The following is a 21,106-nucleotide window of genomic DNA, read 5'->3' on the forward strand; positions in this document are numbered from 1 at the left end:
TTTTCCCCCATTCTTTTTTTTTTTTTTAATTTTATTTATTTATTTATGGCTGTGTTGGGACCTCGTTTCTGTGCGAGGGCTTTCTCTAGTTGCAGCAAGTGGGGGCCACTCTTCATCGCAGTGCGCGGGCCTCTCACTGTCACGGCCTCTCTTGTTGTGGAGCACAGACTCCAGACGCGCAGGTTCAGTAGTTGTGGCTCACGGGCCCAATTGCTCCGCGGCATGTGGGATCCTCCCAGACCAGGGCTCGAACCCGTGTCCCCTGAATTGGCAGGCAGATTCTCAACCACTGTGCCACCAGAGAAGCCCTTCCCCCATTCTTATACCCTTTTATATCCATTCCTTCTTTCAAGAAAGGATCTAAATTCATTTATGCTAAAATGAAGGTGACTAAGGGTAACTTAGGAGTCAATATATGTTCAGAAGCGATGTTTAAGTTACTGACTCCAAGGCAGGGAGAGAGAGAGAGAGACTAAATTGGATAAGGGGAAGGTCCTTCTGCTTAAGAATAACTCCATGACACATTCTACCTAAAAAAATATTTAAGTTTAGGTTTTTCTTTGAAGATGCAGAGAAGAGCCCATGGGTACAGAGGGAGATGGAAAAGGAGAACAACAGAGATCTGACTCAGAGTCTCCAATGTGCTGCTTATTTCGTCTGAAATATTTTTTCCTTCCACCCCTCACCCAGAGCGGCCCTGCTCCTCCCTCAATACCTCTTAACTGCTAGTCATCCCTGGGAGTGTAGTTTAAACAGCACTTCCCTGACCCTCCCTCCTCACCCCCACCAGTCAAGTCAGATCATCCCAGACACACTCGCATTCCACGCACTTCTTTGAAGCACTTTTTTTTTTCTTTAATACTTATTTACTTACTTATTTGGTTGCACCAGGTCTTAGTTGTGGCAGGCAGTCTCCTTAGTTGTGGCATGTGGACTCTTGGTTGTGGCATGCATGTGGGATCTAGTTTCCTGACCAGGGATTGAACCCAGACTCCCTGCATTGGGAGCGCAGAGTCTTAACTCACTGTGCCACCAGGGAAGTCCCTATAATAATGTTTTTAATATTTATAAAGTCAGAACATTAATATCACCTTCAGCATCTTAAACACGCTTATTTTGGTTTTGTTTTCTAATCGGTTCTCTCTCATCAGCCATGTATAAAATGATTTTTCCTTTTCTAGCATTTTGTGGAACATTTTCAAAGTTTTCAATTTGTACTGCTAGAGAGTGCCCCATTTTCCAGCTCTTCTAATTACATGTATGGATATGACCAAATTGGTAGTATGGTCTAAAAATATACGGAATTGATTTTCCAAGTCATATTTGCCAATGCCAGATGAATTAGGCCTTTATGTTATTTTAAGATACTTTTAAAAATATTGAAATACATCTTCTGGCAATCTTCACAACAATTAAATAAACCACTAGATACTTTTACAAAATGGTAATAGGCAGTAGGTGAGCATCAAGGACGAATGTTCAGCCAAGGCCACTTATGAGGTCAAAGTATTTTGAGATACAAATCCAATTTTTATAGGGAAGAATTTTTTCTTGGGATTCATCCGAATTTGTACATTTTTGGTTACGGCCTGCATTTGGTCAAAAACACCTATAACGTTCTTAAGATAAAGATCTACTTTGCAAAGCATCTGTGAGGGTAGTTAGCAGAGCTGTTTGGAGACTGGATTTCAGATTCATTGTAGCTTTGCCCCTTTGCCTGAGATCAGTGGTTAAAATGAACTTCTGACACATGGTCAGAGCAGGGTTCAGATATTGGCGGTATTATCTTTGGAATTGTAATTTTTGTAGTTCTTACGTGTATTTCCTAGGGCTGCTGTAACAAATTAGCACAAACCTGGTGACTTAAAACGACAGAAGTTTATTCTCAGAGTCCAGAAGTCAGAAGTCACGGTGTCAGCAGGGCCATGCGTTCTCCAAAGGGTTTCAGGGAGAATCCTTCCTTGCCTCCTCCAGCTTCTATTGGCTCTTGAAGTTCCTCGGCTGGTGGCAGCATAATTCCAGTCTTTGCCTCCATCCTCGCAAGGCCTTCTCCCCTGTTTCTCTGTGTCTTAAAACTCTCTTATTGGGTTAAATCAGGATGAACTCATCTTGGGATCCTCAATTATATCTGCAAAGGCCCTATTTCCAAAGAAGGTCACAGTCACAGTACTGAGGGTTAGAACTGGTACAGGTCTTTCTAGGGAACACAGTTCAACCTGCCATACCTACCAAAGTCCATTTAGGGCATGTCATGTATCACACCCACCCTTCTCATGTATCACAATGTGCTCCTGCAGAGGACCCGGTGGCGGGTCAGAGGTGGGCCAAGCCACGAGCTCAACATGATACATCTTTGAAGACTGTCAGTTAGTTAGTTTCCTGGAAGATTTTTTTTTTTGAGAACAGTTTAACTGGTGATTTAAAACATGTTAATAGTATAATAAGCATATTGTGGCATGGAGTTCAAAATTCATGTAAATATTGAAGATGAAATGGGAGACTCCAGCATATATTTTAGTAGGCAATGGCTTTCCTACTAGGCCTCTAGAAGAATGGCATCCACTCTTTTGCGGGCGGGGCACCTCAGAGTGAAAGTTTGGGCTTTGACACCACAGTCCCCATTATTCACGAGCAACCTAGAAGTCTATAACATATAATTTGTCATTTTGTGGAAACTTTAATTGTGTGTTGCTATTGACTGATTTATGGGAACAAATGACTAACCTAGCAAGTCAGTCTGGCTGGTCACCCAGCATAGGCATCTAGACTCGGCAATATTGTTCCTGGTTCTCACCCGTTCTGTGGGAGATGATAGAGTAAAATACAGGGTCATGTGTGAATTTTAGAATTTGTACAAGTGATTTATTCAACATATATTTCTTGACCAGTGGTATGGGGATACAAGAATGATTCCCCCAAAAAGAAAGAATTCTTGCTCTTTCCAAAAAGGTAGATAGATAGATAAATAGATGTAGATATATGTCTACTATATATCTAGAATTAATGGGAAATATGAGCATACGTGCCCTCGCTGCCCATTTGGCTTAATCAGGATGGACACTGCTAATTGATCTTGGTGCTCTTTCCTGCTGAGTCCATGTTTTGGTCTGCTTGGACTGCTGTACAAAATACCACAGACTGGGTAGTTTAAACAATAAGAACTGATTTCCCCCAGTTCTGGAGGCTGGGAAGTCCAAGATCAAGGTGCCGGCCAATCCATTCCTGGTGAGGCCTCTCTTTTTGATTTGCAGACGACCATCTTGTATCCGCACATGGCAGAGAGAGAGGAAGCAAGCAAGCTCTCTGGTGTCTTGTCTTATAAAATCACCATTCCCAGTCATGAGGGCTCCAACCTCACAACCTAATTACGTTCCAAAGGCCCCACCTCCAAACTATCACATTGGGAATTAGGGTTTCAATATACGAATTGTAGGGGGACACAAATACTTAGTTCATAGCAGCCCACTTATGGCTTCGGGAACAAAGGACGTCTGTGCTTCCTGTATGCCTTCTTCATAGGGCTGCTATCAGGAATGAGTGCATACTGTTTTAACCACTGATTTGGATAATGTTATATTAAGAGTGATGCTTTCTATTTATACATTTTTTTCATGAGATACTTTTGGCATTATTATTCACTTAATTCATCCAAGGGACTAAAAACATTTTGGAACATTACAGGATGTCACAAAGGGCCTAATGTGAAGATTTATGTGGAAATCCTCTGAAGTTAGAAAAAAAAAAAAAAAAAAAGGGAATTTTAGCCAATATACACACATAGCTGAAAAGGTGTGTGTTTTGGGGGGGGGAGGAGATAAAAATCAAAGTTGAAACCTGGCTTGCTCCTGGGGTCTGGCTGAGGGGGTGTGGGGTGGTGTCAGGGGTAATTTTGCACATGGGCTCGTAGACCAACTTGCACCGTCTCTGAGGTCCCAGCAGAGGAGGAAGCTGGGATGAGAAGGCCAAGGTTGGTTCTGGCTGCAGAGCAGAGACACAGAGACACAAGGCAAGAGAGTATCTGAGGCCAGGGCTCCGGTGAGAAGGAGGGATGGGGACAGAGATGGCTTCTGGCCCTTGACTTGCCCTGAGTCTGTTTGCACGTTTCCCATTTTATCCAAGACATTATGTATCTTGCCAGAGCCACACACTTAGTATATGTACTTTGAGTAGCTCTTCTCCACATTTTGAGTAATAGGTATCCATTTGGAAAGGAAGCAACAGACCAAAAGAAAAAAGGGGTTCTAAGACAACTTCATTTTTCTGTTTTTAGAAAGGGGTGCTTGGTTTGCCAGAAGAGAGCAGTGACAGCAGTCCTGGGTACAGAAAAATCTACTATATAGTTCAGATGGTGGTAAGTCAGTAATAGCATTTATGTTTCCTAAAAGAATTGTTACTTTGGATCAGGGTTTCTCAATAGCGGCACTATTGACTTTTGGGGCTGGATAATTCTTTGTTGCTGAGTTGCCCTGTGCATTGCAGGATGTTTAGCAGCACCCCTGACCTGTCCCCTCTAGATGCCAATAGCCCCCCTATCCTCCATATGTGACAGCCAACAATGTCTCCAGACATTGTCAAATGTCCCCTGGAGGGCAGAATTTCTCCCAGGTTATAGGAACTTTTGTTCTAGATAATTTACAAGAGAAGTCCATATTTGAATTGTTGAAACTTAGCACTCTGGTAATATTTGAGGGACTGGTAAAATATGAGTGTGTCTGAATTTTTCAAACCTCTTGTGTACTGAACCCAAATAGAAATGTTTCGGATTCAGCGAGAACAGATTTTTTCTTTTTTTCATGTAATATTTTTCTGTCATACCAGAAAAATTCAGTCCTGGGCTAAGTTTAGAAGATATAAAGCTGAAACTAACCATTTCAATTCTAATATCATCCTGAAGGAAATTCTAAGACTAAAATAACAACTACACCAACAAAAATTTAATCATTTAGGACATAATGACTAGGATGTTTGTAGGCTCTAACTCTTGCCTAAAAAGCTCTGTGGCTCCCTTAGCAAGACCAACAGAACTTGGGCTCAAGAAAAACTTTGACCCATTTATAGTTTTTGTTCATGGCACTTAACTACTCTAATGGGAAACTGGTGATGAAAAATAGGTCAATGGAGACAAGAAGGATATAAAAATATTAGACCAAATGAAAGGACCTTGATCAGTCATGGGGTTTGTGGAATATAGCTCACTTGTGCCAAAAAGATTTCTTTGTTGAAGATGTCCTACCATTGTGACACACTGGTAATAAAGGGGAGAAAAATGAAAGGACAGAAAATATCTAGCCCATCCTAACTGTTTAGTCAAAGCACCAGCATGGAAATGACTCTGGTGGTGGGTGGCAGTGACCAGGGTACAGCAGGGATCTAAGGATGCTTTAGGACCTTTCTACTTGGGGACACTGCCATGGACCTGTCCCCAGGAATTGCTTCCCCATTCTCTAAGTTTGTATCTCAGAGGACAGATGACATTCAAAATGTAGGCAAATCAGGCAAAAGCCAAACCAGTTTCCCAGGTTAGCCCAACTTCAACCACACTTACCTATTGCATGTCACCCCAGCCTCAGATGCTCCCTTAATCTCCTACAGAAGTCATATGTGCACTGCTTCCTCAAAAAAAAAAAAAAAAAAAAAAGAGGTTCTTTTAGGCCACAACTGTCAATTAGCATGGCGCCACCCGTATACTCCAGCCAGGAAGTGCTTTCTCTAACTTGATCTCTCTGTCCTTCTACTTACAGCCAATTCAAAGACTAAAAGAGTGACCAGAGAACACTTACGACAGGAAGGCAGCGCACTTGCTAGCTTTGTGGCCTTCCAGTGTTTTTGGAGCGCCAGATGGAATGAGACCCACTGTCAGCACGGTGGCACGTGTCCAGCTTCTGCCCGTGCCCATCATTCCTAGACAGAGTCCGTCCATCCCGGCTCTTCCCTTGTTGGGAAGCACAGCTCTGAGAGGCCCTGTCCTTGCACCCTCTGCCCAGTCCAAGACGTCGGAGGGAAATGGAGAGGCCTCTGTACCTGGGAACCTGGGGACCTACTGTGGTGTGTCAGCCAGGTTTCCCCAAGTTCTGACTACTCCAGGTCTCCCCACAAAAGGAGTACTTCAGAGCACCAGCTTCCCCCCCACCCCCCTTCCCACTGAGGAGCCCCGAGGAGTTACGTAAGTTGAAGTGTTCAGTGCTCCCTTCTCCTGGGAGAAGGCCCAGACCCACATCCGCCTGTGCCGCTGTCTGCGTGTGGAAGCAAATTTCAAGGGAAGCGTTCAAAGCTCAGGAGGTCCTGGCCATAGTCAATCACCCCTGGGGATGTAGCCTGTGAACCTATTTTTATTACAGGATTCACCTCAATCACCAACTCCCGTAGAAATGAAGTTCTTCTATAAGGAAGTGCCATAGAACCAGGAAAGTGATGTTGGCACATACACTTTGAGGCAATTTCTCACTGTTACCTAAAAATAAAACAGCACAACTTCTGAACCATCTCTGAAAAAATTTTTTTTTCAGCCAATTGCAGGCAAAAGTGGGAAGCCATAGGATTTTGCCATCTGTTGCCCTGTCCTATCTTTTTATTTTTGCATTTTTTCCCCTTGCCCTAGGGATTGGAATCTCCTGTTCTCAAATTGTCTCTACCAAATCTGGAAAGATTCTTTCTTTCTTTTTTTTTAATAGATCAAGTCTTGTTAGTCTTTTTCTAGTTTTTTAAAATTTATTTAATTTATTTTATTATTTGTTTATTTTGGCTGTGCTGGGTCTTAGTTGCAGCATGCGTGCGGGATCTGGTTCCCAGCCCAGGGTTCGAACCTGGGCCCCCTGCATTGGGAGCAAGGAGTCTTACCCACTGGACCATCAGGGAAGTTCCTGGAAAGATTCTGATGTTGGTCATTTATGCTTTTCATTCCTACAGTACTCTTTAGACTACTGAGATAATTCCGATGTCGCTGGTCTCCAACACTTGAGCTGTAGCCACCAGAGTAAAAGAGAAAGCCCAGATGATAACAAACAGACTAATTCTAAATTGCAAAATTCTTAAAAGAAAAGCCTCAGAAAAGGACTGTTTTAGCAGGAAATTTAAAAAAATACATCAGCTTTTGGGACTTCCCTGGTGGCACAGTGGTTAAGAATCCGCCTGCCAATGCAGGGGACCTGGGCCGGTAAGATCCCACATGCTGCGGAGCAACTAAGCCCGTGCGCCACAACTACTGAAGCCCACACGCCTAGAGCCCATGCTCTGCAATAAGAGAAGCCACCGCAATGAGAAATCCGTGCACCGCAACGAAGAGTAGCCCCCGCTCGCCGCAACTAGAGAAAGCCTGCGCTCAGCAATGAAGACCCAACACAGTCAAAAATAAATAAATAAAAATAAATAAATTGAAAAAAATAGAAGAAAATAAAAATACATCAGTTTTCTTCTGTTAAATCAAACAGAGTCTCCTTCAAGTGGAAATGGCTGCATTGACAATGTATCTTCAGAGAGTGAATTAGTAGAGATGATAAAGGAGTGAGCATGAATTAGAAACTAAACTATGCCACCTATGCAGATGGCTGGAATTGAAAAGCTGCAGCAACTACTCAATTTGATTACGGTACAACTGACAGAGATTTGCTCAAAAATTTTAGTGGTGCTTGTCTGCAGCAAATGAAATGAAAAACTTAGAGCTGACTCAAAGGAGGAAGCTAACCTACTCAATAAAACAAAAGTTCATCTTCTGTTAGACAGCTTCTGTTGCAGAAGGTAAAACTATCCTGTTTGGACAAGGTTGAAAGGACAAAGCATATGTCTTGATAGAAACCTTTCTATGAACTGGTTGCACAAATCTTGAAATTGGAAGAAAGAAGAATGATGTTAAACACAGCAAAAGTGAGGATTTGGTTATTAAAACTTAATGTATGATCAAGCAGCAAGCATTTTATGGGCTTAGAGCAGTGGTGTGCTGGCAAATGTTTAACAACTGGCTCTCTGGGAGGATAAAGCTCCCATCTGTGGTTTTTGCCATGACATCACTAAATACAGAGCTGTGAAGAGGTGTGCAGCAGCACACCATAGGTAGTATTTCCTCCATACAGATAGAGTTGGCATAAACATCCTCAAGAGCACAGATAATAGTACAGTAATTAGGAAGTGTTGAATTGAGTTTACAGTACTTATTACCTATGTTTTTATTTTTTCAATTGATTTTTTAACAAATTTATTTATTTATTTATTTTTGGCTGCATTGCGGTGCACAGGCTTCTCATTGCAGTGGCTTCTCTTGTTGCAGAGCCCGGGCTCTAAGCCCGCAGGCTCAGTAGTTGTGGCGCACGGGCTTAGTTGCCCCGCGGCATGTGGGATCTTCCCGGACCAGGGCTCGAACCCGTGTCCCCTTCATGGGCAGGCAGATTCTTAACCACTGTGCCACCAGGGAAGCCCTACCTATGTTTTTAATATAATTTATTTAATTATAAGTTTATATAATTCAATTTTAAATAATGGCCATGTTTAAAAACCAGCTCACAAAATCCCTAAAAAATTGACGAGCAACTCCAGCACACCACTAGGCATGAAGATTAAATCAAGACAAAAAGAAGCAGACACAAGGGGATCTTGCAGTACCAGAATGACTATATTATTGTATTTCTAGACATAACACAGAAACATTAAGTTGAAAAATGAAAGTGGAAATAGAAATCCTAGTGCTTATAAATGTGAAGTACCACAGGAACTTTTCTGTACTGTACTGCATGTAGGAAAGCATGTATATTAATAAAGAATCCAGAAGAAGAAAGTAAAAGGAAATACTCACACAGATGGGGCTGTCATCACCAAAGCATGTGTTAGAATGGGATGAAGAAATAGGAGAAAAGGAAGAAAAACATGCAGCTGGGCAAATACAGAGCAACCTGAAAGATTTAATGTGGCCCTTTTGTAATTTGGAATAATTTTTTGTACTTTAGAGTCTTAGACATCACAAAAGCTCTTGTAGTAAGAAACAAAATTTTGAAATGTAAGTTAATTCACTTGCTTTATAGACTTGCTGACTTTCAAGGGAGATTGAGAGGAGAAAACATTTTCAAAATCAAAGTTAAGGAGCTGGGAAAACAATCACTTTCACTTTTTTCCTACACTGCAATCTTCCACTCTGAAAAATAGGTTAGCATTTGAAGGGGATCAGGATGTCCACCCACAAATATGCCACACTGGCACACAGATTATTTTGAGCTGAAGGCAATTGAGAATAAAAAGCTACAGGAAAGTTCTCTGCCTTCCCCTTATCTGCCTGAAAGCAGGCTGTAAATTTCCCTTTAGGAAGGTGTGTCCTCACTGTACCAGGAAGAGAAGAACACTCTTATCATCAGAGACTGGGAGTCAACACTGAGATGAGTTTGCCTAAACAAACTTTGCTAAAATAACCCTTATCTTCCATTAGTTCTCCAATAAATTTTCTAGTCACTTCTCTACAATTTATTGTCCTTTGAACCTCAAATCCCCTGTCCTTTGTTAAAATGGTAATATATGTCCCCCAATCTAGGCATGTCTTTAACTCTTCTGTGAACTCCTGTGCACATAAAAAACGAATAAATTTGTATTCCTTCTCTCCTGTTAACTCTGTCTTTTGTCAGTTAAATTCAGACCCCATTCACTAAACAAACCTAAGAGAGGAAAAATTTTCCTCCTCCACACAGTAATGGTAACTCAGTGCCTTTCAAAGGTTGTCTAAAGGCTTAACCGTGCTTACTTGATATCAGATGCACAGCCCATCGCTAATATCCATTCTCTTTCCATGGCTGACATCACTAATCAAGCAGGGTACCTTTTCCCACTGAGCAAAATGTGGTCTCACGATCTCAACCCAGTACACCAAGCTGCCATACGAGGTGCAACCTACTAGCCAGTTCTGGCTCAGGCACGTCACCAAAAAGACCTTGAATAAATGAAGATCTGCTAAAAAGTAAAAACAATAGAAATTTCATGTGGTTATAAGAAACACACAGAAATAATCTAATCTACCACTGCAGAAAGTAATCAACTGCTTAAAGTCAAACTTACAGCTGCAGGGACTTCAAAACCAAAAGCTGCTGTTGCACTAGTTGCAAAATTTTCATCTAATACACAAGGGCTTGGACTAGATCCTAATGGTTATTTTATCTCCATTAAAGGCAATTGGATAAGCAGGCCATTAACAGTAGATTCAGCTTCTGTGCTTGTGCCAACAGGAAACATTTACATTTCAAGCCTTTAAAAAATTTACCATCATTTAGACATAGTCAGTAGATAATTGGTGAGGCTGATGCAGTAATAAATGCTTAAGAGATAAATCTTCCCCATCTGTAATTCTTTAATAACAGGGATAGATTTCAGTGTACAGATTTCTAAAACACAACAGTCCTCCAAGGTCATTCTCTATTCTAATATCCTTTTGACAATGAATACAATTTTTAATTCATGCAGACTTATAATTCTCTCACAATTTGATTATATTTTAATTTAATCAGTTTGGGCAATTTCAATTAAACAAAATAGGAAAGGTGGAAAATAGAGACCAAAGCCCACAACTTTCAAAGTTTTTTTTTTTAAATGCAAAGAATGATAAAGAATCAGATTTGCTGTAAAATAGATAGCTAGTGGGAAGCAGCCGCATAGCACAGGGAGATCAGCTCAGTGCTTTGTGACCACCTAGAGGGGTGGGATAGGGAGGGTGGGAGGGAGACGCAAGAGGGAGGAGATATGGGGATATATGTATATGTATAGTTGATTCACTTTGTGATACAGCAGAAACTAACATACCATTGTAAAGCAATTATACTCCAATAAAGACGTTAAAAAAAAATCAGATTTGTTGCATGAGGAGTCGTTAGGTAATTAATAAATAGTAAGAAAACTTTCAAGAACAGTGACCAACAATGGGTCCGTTTTCATCCAAGTTCCCACAAATCACTTCTGAGAATGCTTTCAAGTCAATTTGAACAAAAATAACCTCCTTTCTTAAAGAAAAGAAGAGAAAGAAAAAATATATACAATTATCACAAGAGCATAGGCATTGTCACACTAACATAAAGCAAATGAAAGTCAGAAAGAATGAAGAAAAAGTACGGAGAACATGGCTCAAAAGAGTATTCATAAAAGAGGACTTCAAGTAAATGTTTCTTTGCCCAAATAAACTTAAATACAGTGGAGCAGATCTGTTGGTTTTGTAGTGAAGACAGGAACAAGCTGTGGTGTCCCATGCTCTGTTCCTTCTGGAGTCGTCATTATCGGCAGACCCTCTGTAAAGCTAAATACGGGTCAGAAGGGCTAAAATATTGTCAAAGGTTCTGCCACATAGGAATCTAGAAAAATGGTACAGATGAACTTATTTGCAAAGCAGAAATAGAGTCACAGATGTAGAAAACAAACACAGTTACCAAGGTGGGTAAGGGGGGGTGGGATGGATGAATTGGGAGATTGGGATTGACGTATATACACTACTATATATAAAATAGATAACTAATAAGGACCTACTGTATAGCACAGGGAACTCTATTCAGTGCTCTGTGGTGACCTAAATGGGAAGGAAATCTAAAAAAGAGTGGATATATGTAAATGTATAACTGATTCACTTTGCTGCACATCAGAAACTAACACAACATTGTAAAGCAACTATACTCCAATAAAAATTAATAATAATAATAAAAAAAGGTTCTGCCACATAATTTGAAAGTTAGTTCTCTAAAAAAGCAATTATTCCCTTCCAAATGGTTTACCTGTTTCCAACACACCACACATGCAACACACACAGACACACACACACACACACAGGAGAGAAAACTTAAAAACTCAAAAAGAAGGAAACTCTGAGAACAAATGGACATAATAAACATTTTTGTTTTAAAAACTCAAGGAGTGCTTAAGTTTATTAAATGACATTTTACCCCACAGAGAAATTTTGACTCAGGAAGGTAAAGTTAGTGGAAAAGAAACAAAAATGAACCATACAGATTCATATTACTCCTTAACTAAGGTGGAAAGTTATTTATCTCTGTTTTAACAAAGATAAAATACCTAACCAGAGAAAAACACTCATTATGATCAAAACAGATTTATCATGAATAAGCACTGGTAGATAATATATGAAAAACTTTAGTCCATTACTATTAATTGCACAAAATGCCCATGTTAATTAGCTACTTATAAAGGGCATTCCTTTAAACATTTTGTAAGAAAAAGGCCTTTTGAAGGGATAATGAATGTTCTATGTAAGTCACACATAAAACCAAGCAATTATATGCCTATGCCCCTAGATTTCATAGTGAAGACAGGAACAAGACGGCTCATTTTCTCATTTTCTTAAGGGCTCATCATTGTAACCCTAGGGATGGCTGGGAGAAATCATCCCAGATCATTCTACATGATGACCCATGAACTTTGCCTTCTTGAAGGGATGCTATAATGCAACCCATTCCATGGAATGCAAGTTATTTATAATTTTTGAAGTCTCAGCCTTCAAAATTAATTACATGCAATTATTATTTGGTCAATGTCCCTAATTCTGCTAAATTTGTAATTACTCAAAGCAGATATTGACATCTTTGAAACAATGGGACAGACCTTCTCAGATTTCTAATTTGAATACGAACAAGTAAATAGAATTCATTTATCTAGTCAGTATTTATGGACTGCCCTCTATATGTCAAGCATTGATCTAGGCACTGGGATTCAGAGATGAACAAGACAATTTTCCTGCCCTCACAGGGCTTACTTTCATTCTTGGAGGTGTAGAGACACACACATTTGTAGACAGTGACTGGTGTTACAAAGTGAATGAAACAGTGTGATAGGATGGAGGCTACTGGTGTACTGGTTGTTAGGGCTGTCCTTCAACCCCTGTCTCATTCCCACCCCACCTTGCCTCTGCTTCATTCCTCTCTGCAGTGAACTTTCTCCACCTCTCTGTTCCATATCTGGTGTAGACGGCTACTCCACAGCCCTCCGGTTCACACCTTCCTGGTTTAAGAAGCTGGAAGAGAATATGAATATAAACTCCTGGAGCAGAGAATCTGGCCCATCTTGGGTCAGGGGTGCAACCCCTAGTCCAATCAACTACTATAGTCAAGACAGGAACATTTAGAAAAGAAAAGATAAAAGTTTACTTGCAAAGAGTACAAGGGAACAGCCTTCCAAGATTAAAACAAAAACGAAAACAAAAAAACCACACAAGTATTTAAAGGAAAAGAAACTCAAATTACAAAGGTTATGATAGTTACACTTGTCTGCTCATGGTGGGAAAACAGCAACTTTCCCACATGACTATCAGTTTCACAAAGGTCATGATGTATCTTTAGATAGCAGCATGGCAAAAATCAGGGACAAAATTATTTTGGCTAGGGAGTCCAGGTTTACAGGAAATAGTTAAGGCTTTAATTATTGGAGATCAGAACCAGTCAGAATGACTCCAATTTTTTTGGTTTATCTCAGGGTTCAAAGCTTTGTCCCGAATTTGATATGTAAAGTGCTCAGTTATACTGGAAGCAAGACCAAGTGTCAACTTTTGTATCTACAATTTACAAGCTACAAACATAGCAGCCAGGGCCCATCCCCAGCTAAAGGAGGCAGTTAAGGGGGTTGCTCTGAGCTGAACAGACTTCCAAAAGAAAATGTTTACTGCTGCCTGGGCATGCTAAGCCAGGTGAAGCCTAATTACATAGCCACAGAAGACTATACTGCAGATTTCTAAGTCTTCACATTTGACTAGTACTTTCTATAAAACACCTTTTCATGCCTATTTTTTAAAATAAGTACTTATTTATTTGGCTGTGCCAGGTCTTAGTTGCGGCATGCCTGCGGGATGTAGTTCTCCAACCAGGGATCGAACCCGGGCCCCCTGCATTGGGAGCACAGGGTCTTAACCACTGGACCACCAGCGAAGTCCCTCATGCCTATTCATACAGTCAATCCTCAAAACTCTGTAAGAAAAGAATACTAGTTAAAACGTATTAAGCACTTTGGATATGTGCCATCAGTTCCTGAGCATTTACAAGCATTGTTCTCACACCTTTACATATATTAACTCTTAGTAATTCACTTAATCCCCATAATATTCCTATGAACATAAGGTACGATTACTATCTCATTTTACAGGTAATGAAATTGAGGCACACAGGGGTTAAGTAAGTCACACAGCTTAAAAGTGGTGTAGTTAGAATCTGACCCCAAGTAACTCAGCTCTAGAGTCCATGCTTTTACTCACTGTTCTACACCAGGGGACCCCAACCCCTGGGCCATGGACCGGTACTGGTCCGTGGTCTGTCAGGAACCGGGCCGCACTGCAGAGGGTGATCGGCAGGTGAGCGAGGGAAGCTCCATTGGCTGCTCCCCATCGCTCCCCATGGCTCACATTACTGCCTGAGCCTTCCCCCGACTGCCGCCCCCATCTGTGGAAAAACTGTCTTCCACGAAACCGGTCCCTGGTGCCAAAAATTTGGGGACCGCTATTCTACACAGCCTCTCTAGAAATGAATGTTATTCCAATTTTACAGATGAAGAAATAATCAGTACTCAGAGATTAAGGTATTTGCTGAAGGTCAGTAATAGGATAAGTGACCTCAAGTCACTTGAGTCTAGTGGCCTAGAATAAGCTGAGATTTTAAATCAAGTCCTTTGACTTTAAGCCAGGTTTCTTTCCATACTAACAATAACAGCAGCAGCAACAACAGTTGACAATTATATAGGGCCTACCATGTGCCAGGCACCGTTCTATATACTTTACATACGTAACTAATTTAATCCACAGCTCTGTGACATAGATACTATTATTAGTCTCATTTCACAGAGGAGGAAGTTGAGGCGTAGAGAGGTTAAATAACTTGCTCAAGGCCACACAGCTGGGAAGTGGCAGTCAGGATTCACACTCAGGCAGTCTGTCTCCAGAATCTAGACTCCTACCACTAACCACGTCTTACAATGCCTCTTCATGCTCTACAACTATCTTCCTCAGCAGGATCAGTAAGGGGAAAGATGGAGGTGAAGGACACTAACATTTACTGGTTATACCTTCACATGTGATTCACTGCCCCTCCCTCTCAGGCCTGTTCCCACTGAAGGATTGTACTTTGCATTGACATTAGTTTGGCCTTGACTTGCTTTGGCCATTGAAATGTGAATGAAAGTGATGCCACTTCTAAGCAGAAGTTCTAAGAGCCACCATGAGGTTCTGCCATCTCTCTTTTCCCTTTGCCAAGAGACCTGCCTGTCCGAGGAAGAACCTGCTTCTTCAGTGTTGGTCTTGGAATGACGATTTGGAGCAGAGTACAGTTGACATGCTAAGGACATGAACATGAACAAGAAGTATCCTTGGGAGACTTCTCTGGTGGCGCAGTGGTTAAGAATCCGCCTGGCAATGCAGGGGACACAGGTTTGATCCCTTGTCCAGGAAGATCCCACATGCTGCAGAGCAACTAAGCCTGTGTGCCACAACTACTGAGTCCATGCGCCACAACTACTGAAGCCCATGTGCCCTAGAGCCTGTGCTCCACGACAAGAGAAGCCACCGCAACGAGAAGCCCGGGCACCACAGTGAAGAGTAGCCCCTGATCGCCGCAACTAGAGAAAGCCCGTGCGCAGCAACGAAGACCCAACGCAGCCAAAATAGAAGAAAAAAAAAAGAAAAGAAATATGGTTCAAGAAAACAAAAGTATGCAGCATCCCATGATCTCCACCTCCTGGTATTCATGCCTCTGTGTAATTCCCTCCCAACAGTGGGCAGGACCTGATTTGTTTCTAACCAATTGACTACAGCATGGTGATGAATGTCATTCCTGTGATTATATTACTTTAATTTATTTTTGGCTGCATTGGGTCTTCGTTGCTGTGCGCGGCTTTCTCTAGGTGCGGCGAGCGGGGGCTACTCTTCGTTGTGGTGCCCGGGCTTCTCATTGCGTTGGCTTCTCTTGTTGCAGAGCACAGGCTCTAGGTGCGCGGGCTTCAGTAGTTGTGGCTCGCAGGCTTAGTTGTGACGCGGCATGTGGGATCTTCCCAGACCAGGGATCGAACCGTGTCCCCTGCGTTGGCAGGCGAATTCTTGACCACTGAGCCACCAGGGAAGTCCCCATATTACTTCGTATAAAACACAGTCTTGCTGGCTGACTGGGGCTAGAGCTTCCCCTTGCTGGCTTGATGAAATCAGCGAGCATGTTGAGGGAGCCCATGAGGCAAGGAACTAGGGGTGACCACTAGTTGCTGAGGGCAGACTTCTGCCAACTGCCAGTAAGAAACTGAAGCCCTCAGTTCTACAACGGTAAGGAAATGAATTCTGCCAACAACCTGAATGAGTGTTGGAAGCTGATCCTCCTCTTGTTGAGCCTGCAGATGAGAACACAGCCTGGCTACCACCTTGATTGCGGCCTTGGGACCAAAAGCAGAGGACCCGGTTAAGCTGTGCTCTGACTCCTGGCCCAAAGACTAGGGAGATAGTAAATGTGTGTTATTTTCAGCCACTAAATTTGTGGTAATTAGTGCAGTATAGAAACCTAGGTAATACTTAAGCTTTTATTCAGCTCATCCTGCTTTTAAACAGGCTAACCATTTTTGCTGCAGAACAGTTGCCTACATTTTTTTGTTTTACAGGCTTTATTTATGCAACCTCATTTCGGGTCTAGAACACGAGGGTAAAAAAGAATCAGAAAGTTCCACTCCATGTCCACCACAGCAACTAGTTTGCATCTCACCTTCTCCCTGATACTAGGCAACAAGTTATTTCACAGGGTATTAGCATGAAATGTCACAGAGAGGTGACAGAACTTGTTAAGAGTCACAAAATGGTGAGTTTTTTACCCCTTTAGATATCCCACTAGATTCAGAGAATAATACATTTATTTAAATAAATCTAGAATTAAAAGCCAGAGCTGAAAAAAGACTAGCAAAGTAGATACTGGAACTCACTTGTTTACATTCTCACGGTAGAAAAACATAATTCAAAGTGATCTCATGTTTTTGTAAGGAGCAAAATCAAGAGTAACATGTAACTGTAGCAAGGTCAATGTTTAAGCTTTTTCAAACTAAAACAACTAGTCATGGTTGCTTAGAGGGAATATGGAAAAACCTATGTCTAGACAAAATGAGTCAATCCGCAGGAAAGGAAACCATTTAAGATAGATATGTGTCATACCTTAATGTTTTTCTCTCTGGAAACATTTTAATTTTCATTTTGAAAGGTTATAGAAAATCCTAAAGTTTCTGAGTTGTAGACATAGAAAAACTGCAAGAATAACTTCAGAGTTTCTGGAAGGGAAGCAAGTCACTAACCCGCAAAAGGCACAATTTGATAAAATAACTTGCATTAAAATAAAACCTTTCAAAGGATATAATGTAATTGTAAACAGATATTTTCTTTAGATAAATATCTTCTATTTGGTTAGCAGGGCAGATTCCTCAAAACAAACAAACAAACAAAACAAAAACCAACCAAACAAAAAACCCCACAGTTTAATTAGGTTCACTAGTAAAGAACTAGTCTACGTTAATAGAATAATGTGTTTCATTAAAGCTGTTTGAAAAGAATTAAGTTTTCATTTTCCAAAATTGCAGTAGGAAATCAGTTTAAAGGTCAGAGCTTGCTCAGTTCTCCCCTTAATTCCAAGGCTCAAATTTGCTCTGGAGTAAGATTATTTCATTACTCATTTAATATTTCTTAAGATCCATCCCCACCACTGAAGGCTGAATTGCCCAAAGGCTCAGTTCTTGGCTGCCTTCTCTACACTCACTCCCCGTAAGAACTTATCCTACTGGGTGGACTTAAAATTCCATCTCCATACTATTTTTTTTCCAACCCTAATGAGCTCCAAATTGCCTACTGAGCATCTATCTATTTGTATAAACCTATCTACTTGGGTCTCAGATTTAGCAAGCCTAACACACAACTCTAGATCTCACCCCAAACCTGCTCCGCCTGCCTTCCCCCAGGAGTTACTCTTGTCTTCCTCCTCTACTCCCCAGACACATGCAATTCATCAACGAATCCTCTCAGCTCTACCTGTAAAATGTATCCCAAATCCTACCACTTTAGACACCTCCACCCCTACAGCGTAGTCTGAACTACATCTGCTTTTGCTTAGATGGGGGCAATAGCTTCTTACCCAGTCCCCTGGCTTTCTTTCTTAGCCTCCTCCCCATAGACAATTCTCGACCTAGTGGCGAAAGTCATCTATGAATACAAATCAGATCTAATCACTCCTCTGGTTAATGCAAGCTCCTTTCCAGAAGCTACAAAGCATTTGACATTGTCTTATGTACTTGTTTACTGTTTTCTCCTCCAGAACGTTAAGTTATATGAGGAAGGGACTTTGTCTCATTCATATCCCCAGTGACTACAGGCAGTATTCAGCACATTATACTCAGTAAATATTCATTGAATGAATTAATACATTTTGCTGTAACAGTAAAGATTTTGGTTCTGATGAACATTATGAGGCCCTTACCTGGCTGCAAAAAAAAAAAAAAACAACTTTCAAACAAGGGTTTGATCTTCTCTCAGCATAATTTCAAAGTAGTAACTTAAGACTGTAAAATGTGAGCTGTTACTTTTATCTTTTGTAGTAACCTTGGATGATTATTCTTTTCTTTCCAATGTGCTAGAGGTGTAAACTACACTTGAATAAAACTTCAAATAAGGACAAATATGTTTTGTGCTTCATGATTGCTCCACTGTTGTAGCTCTCAATACATGGAAGTAGCCTTTAATGTGAGGGCTGACAAATGGGCAGAGGAAAGGACATGTGCAAAAGCAAAGTGAGAAATGAAAAAGCAGGATATATGCCATGATAGCAAATATCTTGCTATGGTTCTAAAATATACTTGAAGGGAGCTAAACTAGAGAGTGGTAGAGCACAAAGAGTCTTATCCACATGGCTAAGGGCTCCAAACAGGAGGCAACTGCGATCTCTTTGGCTCCTATCTGCATTTCAGAAAGCTTATTGCGGTGAATACGGAGGATGGCCTGCAGAGGCAGCAACCAGCTGGAGGCGCAGAGACCAGTTTAGGAGGCTCCGGAAGCAATCCAGGCAAAGACAGACAGACAGACAAACAAAACCCAAAAAAACTATAGCTATGTTAGGAAGGTGTCCGTTTGGGCTCCAGGCTGGACCGTGCAGCTTCGAGGCCTTCTTGTGTCTTCTCTACTCCAAGCCAGCCTGAGTGACTGAACTTTGGCAAACTATCACTGATTTTGCAGATGTTTCTTTCTGAAGATCTTTGGTATTCCATTATTTCTGGAAGTATTATTCTTACTCCTGACACATTTTTCCTTATCCTTGTAACGTTAGCCTGAAATGTTCACTACGTGGTGTCAAGTTTAGGAAAACTTCACACGGTCTGAGCTGGTCCGGTAATAATCATGTGGTTCCCTGACGGCAGATGCCATCTCAGGATGGCGTGGCAGCGGTGGGATTAGGCAGGGGCGCACTGCAGTATTCACGGGTGCTCTGTAACACACAGCCATCTCCCCTTTCAAGACATGTGAAGATACTTCTTTCAAAATCTGTGCCCCTTAATGGACTGCTCAAATTATTCCTGAAGCCAGAAGGCAGATGATATACATAATGCCCCAACTCTTGCTGTCTTGCCTTTAAGAAAGCCTACTTCTTTAAATAGAAATCACTGTGAAGAAAGAACTCCAATGCTCAATTTAGAAACATCCAAACCCTTCTCCAACTTCTGCTTTTGCTCCAATTAGCCCTCTCCAATCTTATGGAATCCTTATTATTAGCTTTAAATGATAAGATTGCTGTTATCACGCAGTTATAGCAAAGTCCTTTTAGTAAGAGAAGGACTCCTCTCACCCTTCCTTCTGCCTCATCTTGTACAAAGACTACTACTCTCAAAATCTAAAAAAGGGAACCATGACCAGGGATTAAGTGAACATAATATCTATTTTTATTACGAAAACATTAAATTTTGACACATTGCTTCATTGTTTTTTAAAAATCTATTATCTGACTTAAACCTATTCAGCAAAAATGCCAATAAATTATATAAACCATAGTTTGGATCTTTTTAAAACTAGGAACATAATATGTTTTATAATAATCAAACAATAATACTAATTCTGAGCTGTATGAGCTGTTAACTTGTAATTTGTTTTAATGTTTAGCTTAAAAATAAAACCAAAACCAAACACATGCTGATACACTGTTGCAGAAGTTTCTCAGAAACACCATCCTCTTCACTGTGCGCTAATATCCTTCTTCTTCACTGAGGTACAGAATGCAGCCATATCAAGTGTCAAGGCACTCATTCTAAACTGTCCTAATCTACTCATCTTAGGAGTCACATTGGATGGAGGGCTGATGATATATTATCCCCCAGAATAATGCTATCTTGCCTTTAAGTAAATCCATTCCTTTAAAAGGAAATCATTAGCTAAGAACTCCAATACTGAATTTAGAAACAATGATTCCAACACACATTAAATCAATCATGTTAGTATTTAAAGTCACAAATTCTGAAAAGTAAAAATAGCAGACAAATACAGAACTTATATAACCAATGAACTAAAAGGCAAAGAGCATTGCCACCTCATGCCTGAAAATATTATATTTTTGGTGTCTGAAGCTCTTTGCAAATTATATTTTGGGATAGTTCAGTTCGATAAAAGATGTGTGTTCTACATAAAGTTAGAATAACAGGATTATCAACATGGGTGGCGGCTTCATTTTAAAAATACATCAATAGTTGTATTAGTGAATGTCTGCCACTTGGTTTCTAAATCTTTACTTTCTGTGGAGGCAAACCAAAGCACTGTCTTAAGACTCCGTCTTCAAAGTTACAATGTAACCCCTATCATTCCTAGAGATTGTAAAGCTAGATATGACCCTGTTCTTTGCTGTCATCTTCATCTTCATCGTCCTCATCATCTTGGTCTCCGGATTCAAGTTCATCCTCTTCTTCAACCTAAAGGGAAAATATACATTTAACATTGAGGATCTGCTCACTTCACATTCAACACATAATGACATCTACTCTGTTGATAAATTCTTTACTCCAGAAATTAAAGTACATTACAGGCCATCTGATTTCCTTGATTTAATGTTCGAGGCTCCCTGTCATTTTTAACATGAGACGAGATACATAGGTTAACTTGCTGCCAGATGGCTACACC

The 21,106-nt window shown here is 40.8% G+C and overlaps 1 protein-coding gene and 3 long non-coding RNA genes across 6 annotated transcripts in view; 2 read left to right on the forward strand and 2 right to left on the reverse strand.

Annotated features, from left to right (window-relative positions):
- The window catches only part of LOC309627978, a 48,850-nt gene that overhangs the window by 8,736 nt on the left and 19,008 nt on the right, over positions 1 to 21,106 (forward strand). The window lies entirely within an intron of this gene.
- Positions 86 to 5,535, reverse strand: LOC309627957. The gene is made up of 4 exons (XR_014244059.1): positions 3,835 to 5,535; positions 2,725 to 2,799; positions 1,856 to 2,139; positions 86 to 1,044 (listed from the first exon to the last, which is right to left on the reverse strand). It is a non-coding gene; the product is annotated as an uncharacterized lncRNA (long non-coding RNA).
- On the forward strand, positions 4,274 to 20,760 carry LOC309627977. The gene is made up of 2 exons (XR_014244080.1): positions 4,274 to 4,351; positions 5,742 to 20,760. It is a non-coding gene; the product is annotated as an uncharacterized lncRNA (long non-coding RNA).
- Positions 20,066 to 21,106, reverse strand: part of USO1 (USO1 vesicle transport factor) — an 88,735-nt gene continuing 87,694 nt past the window's right edge. For all 3 annotated transcript variants that reach the window (XM_082390126.1, XM_082390127.1, XM_082390128.1), the window contains one exon: positions 20,066 to 20,898. In XM_082390126.1, coding sequence (XP_082246252.1) covers positions 20,809 to 20,898 — 90 coding nt within the window. In that variant the 3' untranslated portion in view covers positions 20,066 to 20,808. The remainder of the gene's footprint in view (positions 20,899 to 21,106) is intronic.

Source organism: Balaenoptera borealis, assembly GCF_965194805.1.
Source record: "Balaenoptera borealis genome assembly, chromosome: 4".
NCBI lineage: Eukaryota > Metazoa > Chordata > Mammalia > Artiodactyla > Balaenopteridae > Balaenoptera > Balaenoptera borealis.